The 14,098-nt window shown below is 35.1% G+C and overlaps 1 protein-coding gene across 1 annotated transcript in view; it reads left to right on the top strand.

Annotated features, from left to right (window-relative positions):
- Ncapd3 (non-SMC condensin II complex subunit D3) overlaps positions 1 to 14,098 on the top strand; it is a 72,567-nt gene that overhangs the window by 29,512 nt on the left and 28,957 nt on the right. Inside the window, exons 15-20 of the mRNA XM_047519706.1 lie at positions 3,092 to 3,165; positions 3,689 to 3,823; positions 4,739 to 4,959; positions 12,887 to 13,078; positions 13,398 to 13,495; positions 13,641 to 13,756. Coding sequence (XP_047375662.1) covers positions 3,092 to 3,165; positions 3,689 to 3,823; positions 4,739 to 4,959; positions 12,887 to 13,078; positions 13,398 to 13,495; positions 13,641 to 13,756 — 836 coding nt within the window. The remainder of the gene's footprint in view (positions 1 to 3,091; positions 3,166 to 3,688; positions 3,824 to 4,738; positions 4,960 to 12,886; positions 13,079 to 13,397; positions 13,496 to 13,640; positions 13,757 to 14,098) is intronic.

Genomic DNA, 14,098 nt, shown 5'->3' with positions numbered 1-14,098 from the left:
GGAGGCCCGAGTTTGAGTCCCCAGCATTGTGGGATTGTGGAAATAACAAACAAATGAAGAGTATATATTTTATCTTCATTGTCTAAGATTCTGTCTTCCAAGTGGTCTAGTCTGTTGGTGATACTTACCATTGAATTTTTAATTTGGTTAATTGTGTCCTTCATTTCAAGGATTCTTCTTGATTCCTTTTTATAATCTCTGCCTCTTTTTTGAAAGAGACTTCCTGTATTTTCTCTCCAGTACCATCTTTTATTTCAAAGATCAATCTAATTATGTATTTTCTAAACTCCTTCTCTGACATTTCTTCTACTGTGTTGTCTATGGATTTTAGTGTTGGAGCATCTTGGTTTGTTTGAGGCACTTTGTCCCCCCCCCCCTTTTTTTTTTTCCATGTTGTTTGTGTGTCTTCTCATCTAGCAGTACAGAGCTGAGGCAATACAGATTCTACCCTGTAGTCTTATAGTGTCTGTGAAGGCTTTCAGTACCTCACCCTTTAAGGGGGAGACCAATATTAACAGCACCCAATGCAAATAATATGCCAACTCAAACCAAACGATCCTATTAAGGCATTTATAGTTTTGTCACAATAAACAGGAATGAAGTGTTCAATTATTGTCTACAATATGAACACATGTTTGCTAACAAGCTTTATCATTTCAAATGATGGACAGTGAGGGAACAGAAGTAGTGTAAGATGTGATTTTGATGAAGGAGAGAGGATAGGGGTAGATATTTATAGTAAGAGTGAGGGAGGAATTAATAGAGGTTGACTTAGTATGAGAGAAGTGAGAAAGAGAATCCAGAAAGACAGGTAGGTAAGAGAAAAGTATATGTATACAGATTTTTTTCAAAATGTAAAAATATAAGAATACACAGTAAAACTCTAATATACTATTTACATATCTCATTCCTCAATAAATTGATGCATTGGTAGGGTTGTCGGAAGTTTGCTATTAGCTCCAGCCCAGTGGGTGCTGGACTGGTTGGGTGTGTGAACCAATAGCAAGATGCCCTCACACCCTGTTATAGTCTTCCCACCTATTATAGCTGGCCCCTTCTGTCCCTGTGCACTTAAGGACTTACTGAACTGGAGAGAGCCCAGTTTTCTCTAGTTTCTTCAACCTGTGTTCCTCTCAAGGAACTGTCCCTAGTCTCTGACTTTCCACAGGCTTGCCAGACCCAGCTGCAATCTGATGGACCAGGGTTTCAGCTTCCCAGGCCCTGTCTTGTCGGATGGTGGGTGGGTAGATGAAAGGTGGTCAATGGGCAGCCAAGAGTCAGGCAAACAGTCAAGTGGCAGATGATAGGTGGCAGTCAGTGAGCAATCTGCACTCAAAAGGCAGGCGATGTGCTAGCAGACAGCATGTGATTGCAATGGAAGAAAGCGGGTAAACAACAGGGGATCGGTGGTAGGGGAGAACTGCCTTGTAGAGAAACAGTGTTTTCTCTTCTTGAATCTGGAGTTAGGGAGAGACAAGGAATGCAGCCTCCCTCTAGTCCACCATTTTGGATCTTCTTTATAAGGGATATTAATCTGTTGTTTTCTTGAGAAGTCTTTGTCTGGTTTTGCTGTCTTAGCAGTACTGGCCTAGTATGAGGTGGGGAGGTATGTTCTTCTCTTCTGCCTTTTGAAGAGCTTGTGAAAGATCAGTGTTCGTTTTTATCATTTGGTAGATTTCTATAGTAAAACCATCTGTTTCTTGGCTTGTGTATACATGGGGTATGAAATTTTTTGATGACCAATTCAGTCTCTTTACTTGTTATAGACATATTCAAGTTTTCTGTTTTTTAAGTCAGTTTTATAGCTTATCACTTTCTAGAAATATGTCTATTTCATTTAGTTTACTTAACTTGTTGGCATAAAATAGTACTATTCTTTTTAATAGTTTTTATTAATGTAAAATTGGTAGTCATATTCCCTACTTTTAGTACTGATTTTAGCAGTTTGAATCTCATTTTCTTTATCAGTCTTGCTAAAAGTTTGTTACTTTTGTTGATCTTTTCAAAGAACCAACTTTTGGTTTCATTGTTTTTGATTCTATATTTTATTTTTTTATGGTGCCTTCTTATATATCAGCAATTCCCGAAGTGTAGTTTGGGGGCCCCAAAGAATAACTAAGCCCCTTCCATAGGTCCTTGAGATGAATACTGTGTTCATAATAATATCAAGACATCGTTTACTTTCCACACCATGGTTTTCTTACAAGTGTAAATTGGAGTTTTCCTGAGGTCCTGAGATGTGTGAAATCTTGACAGAAACAGAAATGAGAATCCAGCTGGTTTTTACTAAACCAGGCATTAAAGACTTTACAAAAATGTAAAATAGTGCCACTCTTTTCTTTTTTTGTCTTTGTTTTAGTTTGGAAAATATAGTCATTTTTCATTTTAAAAATGCCATGTATAGTAACATGTTGTACTATTTTAAAACAAATTTTAAAGTTCAGGCACAGTGACACACACCTCCCAGCAATTCAGGAGGCTAACGCAGGAGGATTGCAAGTTCAAGGCAACTTAGCAAGACCCTGTCTCAAAATAAAAAAATAAAAAAGGACTGGGAATATAGCTCAGTGGTAAAGTGCCCTGGGTTAAATCCCCAGTACCCCCCAAAAAACCCATTTTAGGTTGTTTTTATAATTCTTAATTTAAATTTCTAATTCATATTAAAATTTATAATTCACATTATAAAAAGTTTTTTGGAGTCCTTAGCAATTTAAGTGTGAAAAGTTTAAAGCTACTGTTATATATTATCTCATCACGTTTTTTCAAATAAGACTACGGGTTACATAACTCTGTTTACAGCTAAATAAAATAGAAGAGCTAAATAATTCATTTCAAAATTTTAAAGGTAGTTTCCAGGTTCTAAAATCAATTTTTTTTAATATTCCAGAATTAATACTTTTTATAGAGAATACCTAATTATTTAAATTTTCTTCTTTTTCAATACCTTTTCATAATACTGTGGTTTCCTAGGATTTAAAATAAGCTTAATTAGATATTCTTTAGGAGGAGTGTATTTTCTCCAAATTGTGTGCCAGAATGTTAGCTATCATCCTGTATTCCTCGGAATTAATTTTTGGTGTTCCCTCAACAGAAAGATGTGTTATGGCAATGTTGAGAAAGAGAATCAGGGATGAGAAGACAAATGTCAGGAAGTCTGCCGTCCAGGTGGGAGTTTTTCTACGCATTTAAAAAAAAAATACTCTCTTTGTAAGCACTAAAATCTTGGAAATGCAAGGCAATATTTTTAAAACTTCAAGGCCATATTTATTACTTAACTTGATTTTTCATAGTGGACCCTGATATGGTTATATATTAAGTGTATAAATGAACTAGAAGAAATATCTGCTTTTAAGTTTTCCTATTGGTTGTTGGCTTTTAAAAAATCATAAAATTTATATCTATAATTTGTTTTGTTTAGATTCTTAATCTGGGAACTATGGATGAATTTCCATAGTTTTGTGAAAATGATTATAATTTTTAAATACTTTTTATTAATATAAAAAAATTGTCTCTGGAGAGGGGCTTAGTTTTCATGAGATTGAAAAGTTGTGACACTATAGGGAACAGGGATGAATACATGACTCTCAAAATGTTAAGAACCACATATTTGAAGTATCTTTGGTTTGTCTTTGGTTTTTCTGTACTTATGCTATATAGTCATCACTTTTTATTGCTTATATGTCTTCAGGTATTAGTGAATATTTTGAAACACTGTGACATCTTGAGTATGGAGGAGGACTTATCAATTTTACAGGACCACTGTCGGGACCCTGCAGTATCTGTCCGGAAGCAGGCCCTACAATCTCTTACTGAACTTCTTATGGTGAGAGGCAAAGCCTTATGTATCTAATGCCATGGTATTTTACATTAAAAGTAATTCTAGTGTTGGGGATATAGCTCAGTAGTAGAGCATATATTTTGCATATTGAAGGCCCCTGGGTTCAGTCCCCAGCACAAAACAAGCAAACAACAAAACACAGTAATTCTACATAATAATTACCTGTTGATAAATGTATAGTTGATCCATAGAAACTTCCAGGTCAACTATAGAACTATATAGAATAAGAGAGAAGAAAAGGTATTTGTTCAGTCTTTCAATTACATATGATAGACTATGCTTCCTATTAAGTATAATTGGGAATTACAGCTGAATCATGTTAATGCCTTTTCTTGAGTTCATCTTAAATCTCAGGAAAAGAGAGTTCAAGATGAATTTGGTTAAGCTAGAGGCTGAGATTAATTTTTATCAATTAAAATGTATGTAGATGATACTGCTAGAAGAGCAGATCCTCTAATACTATCTAAAATTTTTTCTGCCAACTAATTGTCTATTCAGGAGTTTAAAACCATGTTTATTTATTTATTTCATGAGAGAAGTCATTAAGCAATGCATACTTTGAATTTTTTCTTCAGCAGTTATTCTAATTATTTCTTGGTATAAAATATTTGCTCTTGGTTTTGAATGGCCAAAAAAATACTGCTTTATTAGTAATAATAAAATAATGAATTGAATGTACAAGTTTAAAATTTCAGTATGTACTGGTTTATAATAAGCTGGAGATTGAACTTTGTTTTCGTGTATCTTTTGAGTGTTGATTCTTTTATCACTTTATGCACTGTTTGCAATCATGGGTGTGATTTTAGCACATCTCTCAAAATGTTGATCACAACTTCACTGACTTGTACTCAGACTTTTAATACCATCAGACCTTCTAATATGTAATATTTCAATCCTTAGGCCCAACCTAGATGTGTCCTGATCCAGAAAACCTGGCTGATGGGGGTCATCCCAGTGGTGATGGACTGTGAGAGCACTGTGCAGGAGAAGGCTCTAGAGTGCCTGGACCAGCTCCTGTTGCAGAACATAAAGCATCACAGTAAATTTCATGGGGGGGATGACAACCAGGTACTCGCTTGGTCACTTCTTGCCCTCCTCACTACAGAAAGCCAGGAATTGAGGTCTGTTAACTATATGATTTACACTCCTTATAGAAGGCCATATGACTTTAATAATAAATTTTCCATTGATCTTGAAAAATTAGCTTCCCAAATTACTTAGTATATGTTAAGACTCAGTCTTGCTCTCTTTTTCTTGACCTTCTGCAAATATTTTAGCATTTTTGTGAAGACTGTTTTTGTGTCACATGTGATTGCTTTCTTTGCTTCTGTCTCCTTTTCAATTTTATTTGGTACTATAATATGTGATACAAAATACTGATGGATGCAGCATATTAGTACCTTTCCCTAATACTGGTTATTAAGAAAAATGACTTCCTCATTTGTGCAAATCAGACTTTTTGTAACATTTTATTGGATCAGTGGACTCAGTGATATTGCACTATTTTTTCCATTTGATAATATTTATTGAGCATATTATGTACAGTGAACATTTAGTTAAGGGTGCATGTATAATGATACATTTTAATCTGTATTGCAGTAATCTTATAATTGATTTGTGCATGTGCTATCTTGGTTGCTTTTTTCTTTTTCTTCTATTTTTTTATCATATTACAAACACTTCCCTACTTTTTACATGTAGTTATGGAAGAATTATACAATAGAAAGAGTAATAAAATACTACTCTTTGACCTTGGCAAATTGCTACTTCTTTCTGAGTCTTACTTTCCTCATTTGCAAGAGCAACCAGTTGAATTACATGATCTCATAAGGTCTGTCTTTATATTAAAACTCTATGACTGTAAACACATTCACTGAATGAATAAACATTTTCTCATAACTAACTGGATGGCTTTACTGAAGCCATGAATGGAGGGATTTAACCAGCAATAGAATCAGCTACTTTTTCTCTTTTTGTAGGAATATATCATTATGCACACCCAATGTAGTAAAACTTCGTGTAAAGTGATTAAAAGTAGTAGCAATTTTCACAAAAAAAAAAAAAAAAGAAAAAAAAAGAAAAGAAAAGGAAAAGAAAGAAAGAAAAGAAAGCCCACTAACTCAAGAGAAGCTGTTGGGGGTTTATTCCACTTCTTTTTCTTTTTTCAAAATTTTATATTGACGTGTGTGTGAAGAAGTATATGGAAAAGTAAACAAATCATTTTACAGAGAAAATGTACTCATGTAACTACACTCTGGCTCAAGAAATAGAACATTGTTGGACCCAAGAGGTACCCTCAACCTCCTTCCTTCTTCCGCAGGGGGAGCTACTTTTGTGATTTTTAACACCACATTTTACTTTCCTCCATTCTTGAACTTTATATAAATGGAATTCTGTGGTATGTCTCTTGTGAGTCTAGCTCCTTTCATTCAACATGATGTAAAAGGCATTCAGATTTTTATGTGTATAGCTATAGATCATTCATTTTCATTACTGGACACACACAAACACACTGAATTTATGACTGAAACAATCTATCCATGTTGTGAATATTCATGTACATATCTTTATGTATACATATCTATTGGGTATATACCTAGGAAAAGTATTGTTAAATATGTTTTTATTCACCTTAAATAGGTACTGCTAGAATTTTCCAGAGTGGTCATTGAAATTTACATTTTTACCATTAGTATATGAAAGTTCTAGTTGTTCCATATCTTGGCTATATCTTTGAATTATCATTCTTTATCTTTTTAACCATTTTGGTGAGTGAGTGGTATTTCATTGTCTTCAGTTTATACTCCATGTTTGATTATTGAGGTTGAGCCCTTTTTCATGTAGATTAAGTTAAGAGATTCATATTTGTGAATTACCTGTTAAGGTCTCTTGCCTTTGTTTTTATTGAACTCTTACTCTTTTGCTTATTCATCTGAAAGTATTCATTACATTTTCTGTGTGCAGGCTTAAATATTGCAGATATTTTCTCTCACTCTGCAGCTTACCTTTTCATTCTTAATTTTTCTTTTTTCTTTTTTGGTGCTGGAGATTGAACCCACACCCTTATCCCATAATGGTGTTTTTTGACTGAGTTTAGTTTTGCAATTGGTTTTCTTTATGATTAACATATTATCATTTCATCAGTTTTTATATGTAATTCTAATTATTAACACGTGTGTACAGATTAGTGGAATTCACTGTGATATTTCTATACATGCATACATTGTACGTTGATCAAGTCCCAGTGATCATTTCTTCTACCCTTTCCCTTCCTTTCTCCTCCCCAGTCCTCGTACCTCACTCAGTTCCTAATAATCCCTCTTCTACTTTCAGGTTTCTTTCTCTTTTTCATTCTTCCTCCTTTTTGTTTATTTATTTTTGTTTGTTTTGCTTTGTTTCCACATATCAGAAAAAAATGTAGTATTTGTCTTTCTGTGTGTGGCTTATTTCATATCTTAGCAATTGTAAATAGTACCTCAGTGAACATGGGCATGCAGGTATCTCATTTTTGTTTGCTGACTTCATTTCCTTCTGGTGTATGCCCAGGAGTGAGATAATTGGATCACATGGTAGTTCTATGTTTAGGTTTTTGAGAAACTTCCATAATGTTTTTCATAGTGGTTGTGAAGTCTTTTTCTACCATAGAGTTGTATAGATACTCTCTTATATAATATTCTAGAAGTCTGATATATTTTTCTTTTCCTTTTAAAAATTTATCTGCTATTGAATTTTGTATACCATATTAAGGATCAAATTTCATGTCTTTCTAAATAAAGACCCCGTTAGTTTAGAATATGAATTGAAAAGACCATCTTTATTCTCTGCTTTGCAGTGCCATCTTTATGACAAATAAGTTGTTCATAATTCTAGTTCTGCTTTATTCCTTTTTGTGTATCTGTTCCCCTTTTGAACAGTATCACAGATATAATTATTGTGGCTCTGTAGGTTCTCTTTAGTAGAGTAAGTCTTATATTATTTTTTCCTTGCCCCTATACAGTTCTTTAATATTATTTGTTTATTCCAGGCCTTATTTTTATGTGATCCACTATTTACTGAATTATCATTGCATTTTTCACTTCTAGAGTTTTTATTTTCTTTGTTACAGTTGTCAGTTCTCTGCTGAAACTGTCAATCTTGGTTTTGGCTTTCGTGACTATATTAGGCATAATTAATTTAAATTTATGCATCCTGATAACTTCACTGGTCCACGGGGGATCTGATTCTCTGTATTTTTGGTATTGTCTTCTCATATACTGTTGCATGCCAGAAAAATTACAAAAAATGATCACATACTACTTCCTAAGACCAATATCAAAAAATATCAACCAATTCATACGAATTAGATAATATTCTCTGGGCATAATAGTAGGGGTTAAAAAGCCCAAAACAGAACATTTAAACAACTCCAAGGTCAGTGACCAGTGAATTAGAAAATTTTTGGAACTGTATATATAGAAAACCTTGAAGAATCATGTAATGTGGTACTTAGAAAGAAATGCATAATGTTAAATATTTAGAAAAGGTAACAGACTGGCTTGGTGTGGTGGTACACCTTGGGATGCTGTGGGAATTGCAAGTTTGAGGCCAACTTCAGCAACTTAGTGAGAACCTGTCTCAAAGTTAAAAACTAAAATGGGCTAGTGATGAAGATAACAGACTAAAAATTAACCACCTACTTGTTTAGTTTAAGAAGTTAGGAAAAAGTAACTGAGTAAACTTGAAAAATACGGAAAATAAGAGCAAATATTTCATAAAGTTTAATGAAACACACTTTAACATGTGCAGTTGAGGTGTACTTTACAATTTGAGAGCATTACAACATCCTCCCTGAGCTTTGTTTTCATTTTCAGATATGGGAAACAGCCTGTGGATATTTGAGATCACAGGTGAAAGGCAGAGAAACTATTGCGGATGCATGAAAGATGGGGGGGGATATGTAATGAAGAAAGCTTCTAGAAAAGAATAGTATCTGAATATACTTTATGAAGTAGGAGGAGGACCAGAGATGTAACTCAGTGGTACAGTTATTGCCTATTCTGCTGAATGCCCTTGGTTTGATTCCCAGCATCACTAAATAAACAAACAAACAAACAAATAGAAGTAGGAGGAGGGAAGTTCAAAGACAAATGTAATCAAAAGGGAATATGGAAAGAGAAGTACAAAAGACATGAACACTAGAGCCTGCTAGCATTTCTTTTCTCAATAAAGCAGTCATAAGAATCATTTGCCTATAGTCAGAAAGGAGAAGGTAGAGTGGGGCCCTTAAATGTAAATATTTAGGATAGCCATTGCAGGACATAGGCTAGTTCAATATCTGCTATACCAGTAGTTCTGGTGTAATGGGTTTGTGAAATCTGACTTTAATCTTAATATTAAAATGTTACTTGCCATTTTTCACTCATTCTTTCATGATAGAATAGTGGATTTTTCCTGAAACCATACAATAATATTGAAACATAGAGAGGGAAGCATATATGAGAATTCCCTTTCTTGTTTCAGCTAGATTTTAAAGAGGTTTATAAGTCTATAACATTGACACTGATCTCACTAAGTTTATTTGGTTTGGAAAAGAATTATTTTTGTAAAATACTATTACATATGTTAATATAATGGGTTTATTGTCATTTTTAAATAAATCAAAATTTTAAATTTCTAGGCTTCAGTTTCTAACATGACAGTGATAATCCTCACAAATAATAATAACAGTAATCCTCAGAAACAAATTCTTTGGTATGGTCAGTAATTTTGGAGAATTTAGAAATTCTGGGCTAGGGGTGTAGCTCAGTGGTAGGGCACTTGCCTAGCATGCTTGAGGACCCAAAAAACAAAAAAAAGAGGAGAAAAAAAGCAAAAAGAATTTAAAGGGTCCTCAGATGAAAAGGCATAATAGCCACTGAGCTCAGGAATCTGTTTTTAAAAGCAGAAGCACTAATAAGAACAGTAAGGTTGGTGGAATAAAGAGTTCTATAAACATTTATAGACAGAATGTTATGTTAATCTCCTGAATAAAGTATTGCTAGAATATCAAGAAATGGTCATGGAGAGAGAGCTTTACAGGAAAGGTAATCTTTGAGTTGAATTTTGAAAGCTACTCAGGAGTAAAAGGACGGCCCTGGATGCATAAGGTAGTGTGCTTGTATACACTGTACCAGCACCACAGGGTGTTAGTAGGCTGGTAGGACCCTGAGTGTGGAGTTAGATTCCAATTGAAATTGAAGCAATATATTATAGCACATGGAGAAGTTTGATTTTATATTGAAAGCAAGGTGGCAGCAGGGAGGCTGCCATTGAACTTAAAAGTGGAGGAGAAATACTGGATTTTATGTTTTAGGAAGAATAGGGAATGGCCTTGTGCTCGGTGATCAAGAGGACAAAACTGGAGTCTAAGAACACAGGCCAGTGTTGAAGTGATTGAAGTCAAAGCCAATGAGGGCCTCGGCTTTAATGTGAAGGCAATAGAAATGAAAGAAGACATCTTCAGATCTGTTTTATAAGCAGAAGGGATAGAGTTCATAAAGATTAGGCTTAAGAGTAGAAAGAAGCAGAAGAGGACATTCTTAATTTATTCAGTTGAAAACACATTTCGAGGATCTTATTTTCCAGACCCCACTTTAAATGCTGGAGAAGAATTCAGCTTATTTGCTCCACTCAGGTTGCTCTTAATCTAGTGGAAAGTCCAAAACAAAGTAAAATCATGATTGTAGTAGAAAGTAAGTTACAAAAGCACAGAGGAAGAACATTTAGCATCTTGGTGATTATTATTTCCTCTCCTCCTGCTCTCACTCCTCCTTTGTCTCTTCTTTGTTCTACCTTTTCCCTCCTTTTTCCTCTTTCTACTCCTTCTGTTCTTCCTTTGAAGCTTAGGGTGATGTCTTATTCCATTTTCTGTTGCTCTAACGAAATACATGAGGCTGAGTACTTTGTAAAGAAGAGAGGTTTATTGAGCTCACAGTTCTGGAAGCTCTAAGTCCAAGATCAAGTGGCCCCACCAGTTTTAGCCTCTGGTGAGGACCTTGTGGTGGGTGACATCACAGAGGTGGGAGCATCCATAGAAAATCACATGGGGAGACAGGAAGCCAGAGAGATTTAGGGGCCAGACTTGCTCTTTTTATAACCACTTGCTCTGGTGAGAACTAACTTTGAAAGACCAAGATTAATCCCTTCTGAGAGTGGTGTCCCCATGACCTAATTACCTTACTTTGTGGCCCCATTTCCTAGAAGTTGCACCACCTTCAACACTACCATGATGGGGACTAAGCTTCCCATGAATCTTGGGGAACACACTCAAACCATATGCAAATCATAGCAGATAGCTTCTGAGAAGTGGTAGCATGAGCTAAATATTGGGGAGTGTGTAGGAATTAGCCAGGCAGCCATAATACTGAGGGTTTCCCGGTAGGAAATAGCAATGCAAAGTCCTCGAGGCCTGAAACCTCCACAAAGTCTAAGGCTAATGACTGTTTCAGGTGCCTTTGACTTGAGGTGTAGAAACAAAGGTCAGGTGGGCACCAGGGAGCAGGCTGGAGATGGGAGTCCAATTTTGAATGTGGTCTTGGATGCTTGGTCATTTGTGAGAGGAACGTTCTTGGTAATCAGTGAGATCCACATAGTAAGCTTGTAGGTAAGAGAAAAAGGACTAGGAATAGATCTTTTCAAAATCAGCAATTCAAGTGATTAGAATAAAAGAGATTAGAGAAGGGAAATAAAAGTGATCCAATAGAGCAGAGTCTTGAGGGTGACTACTAGAGTTCATACCTCTAAAAGATACCAAATAAAATGGGGAATAAGTTTGCTGGCTATTGATTTTGATATTAAGATAGAGCCATTGGTGCTTTTTGGATAGCATTTATTGAATCTCATTCTGTTGTCATTGTTTATTCTCATTCTACCTAGATGGAGACTGTCTATAATTGACTGGGGGTCTGACTGAGGTGTGAGGTGAGAGGCTCTTTGGGAACTGTTGAGTTCATATATAGAGGAGTGAGTTGTCAGAGGAGCCAGATTTGAGACTTCAAAACTAGAAGTTTAGAGAATTTTTCCTCATTCTTTGTTGCCTTATAGTAAGCATCACTTAATATTTCATATGATTCCTTTAAAACAAATTCTACAGTATTTGTTGATTCTATATATTATGTGGTGTTGGGGCATAAATCTTGTGAGCTAATGGAAGTAAAACTCTTGACATGTGGAAAGATTGTTTTTCAACCAATAGCTAATTTATTAATAATCATGTATATATACTTACTGTGATAATGGATGTGTTTATTTTGTTATAGCTATCTTGATTTGCTTGCTTTGAGAATTTTTAAAAATATTTAATGAGGAAGTCTAGTTAATCTCATGTGTGTGTCCCAGCAGTCTAAAAAAAATTAATTGGGAGAAGTATGTTTTTCTCTTTGCTTAATATATTACATGGCATCTTCTCGTGAGTCAGGATCTCATTTAGTGCTATGGGAAGAAGTAAAAATAAGAGGTGGTTTAAAAATAATAGTGATTATAAAATGAATACTTTAATACATCAGAAGCATTTTTAATTTTATGTTTAAAGGTTTCAAAATCTGTTTCTGAGTGGTATTAATAGGTTACAGCAGATTTTACTTCTTCTAGTATCATCATATTTAAATGGTAGGATGTGGTTTTGTTCCAATCCTTCCAGTGAAATAAGGGGATAGTGTTTCCATTTTTTGTCCCTATAACCCTATGAACTGTTGATATGTCCATTATGTTAACCTAACCTATGGGTTTATATAGAAATTTTGGATGGAATGAGAATAAGAAGGGTCTCAGTTATGAAATTTTACACATTTTAAAGTAACTTTTGTGAGGGGGGAAAAGCAAATACAACTTATTCTATGAGTAAAACTTAAAATTTGGTATCAGATATGCTAGTAGCTAGACCCTCTGCATGGATGTTTTATGTGCCTGTGGAATGCCAGAACAGCAGAAGTGAGGGGCTGACTCTAAACAGTGAGGGGTTGACTCTAAACAGTTTTGTGTATTTATAGTTACAATTCTGCTTTCCTGTTTGTTTTTGTTTTTGTTTTCCAGCCGCTACCTAAATAAGGCTTTTCATATCTGGTCCAAGAAAGATAAATTCTCATCCACTTTTATAAACAATATGATATCTCACACTGGCACAGAACATTCTGCACCAGCCTGGATGCTGCTTTCCAAAATTGCTTGCTCATCACCCAAGCTGGACTACACCAAAATAATGCAGTCCTGGGAGAAAATCAGCAGGTTTGAATGTTTACAATGTAGCCAGGGGTGTAAACTAAAGGTTCTTACAAAACTCCTGCCTTAAGAAAGTGGGCTCTTTCATAGCTTTTTGAATATAGAAGTATTTTCTTTAAATCCTGGCATAAAAACAAAATGAAACTCACTTTTAAGCAGTTTTCTTCCAGTTCAGTAAGTGCCTACATGTTTCTACAGCTTGATCCTTAAGCCATGCTTTCTACCTTACTTCCTCTAGTAGTAATGATACAAAAGAAAAGATATTTCATTGACAGCACAGTGGTTAATTTAGTTCTATCTTGGTATTTTCCCCACCTTCCTCTAGTCAGCAAAATCCCAATTCAAATACCTTAGGACATATCCTGTGCGTCATTGGGCATATTGCAAAGCATCTTCCTAAGAGCACCCGGGACAAGGTGATTGGTGAGTGTTTCTTAGAGAACTGTTCTTGAAAAGTCGGTGTTGTTGACTTCAGCTTATTTTATATATGTATGTGTATGTGTGTGTGTGTGTGTGTGTGTGTGTGTTTTAAGCATTTTAACTTGAAGGGTTTGGTCTTCCTTCTTAGATGTTGTCAAGTGTAAGCTGAATGGATTTCAGTGGTCTCTAGAGCTGATCAGTTCAGCTGTTGACACTTTGCAAAGACTTTGTAGAGCATCTGCAAAGACACCAGTGGAGGAACAGGTATGACCTTACACATTCCTCTGATATGTTTTTAACTTATTTGTATTTGAACCTGTTACTCTTTGTTTTGAAGTTTGAAGAGTATCTCTATAAATATGGGACTTATAAGGATGTGTAGTCCCCAGTCACTTTCGGTACAAGATAGTGCTTATGTGATTAGCAGCTGACTTTCCCCAAGATGATAGACTGCTGAAGGCATGATTCTCTTAAATGTCCCCTCCTTGTCTCCAGGTCCAGGTATCTTTTAGTAAGGCATGCCTATTCTTAACATTTATTTCCTGATGAGAATTCTGCAAGATTTATCTTTTTCTAAGTTACAGCATAGATTCTTATTTTAAGAAC

Source organism: Sciurus carolinensis, chromosome 11, assembly GCF_902686445.1.
Source record: "Sciurus carolinensis chromosome 11, mSciCar1.2, whole genome shotgun sequence".
Taxonomy (NCBI): Eukaryota; Metazoa; Chordata; class Mammalia; order Rodentia; family Sciuridae; genus Sciurus; species Sciurus carolinensis.
Note: the sequence above shows the minus strand (reverse complement) of the source record. Positions and strands in the feature narration are given on the sequence as shown.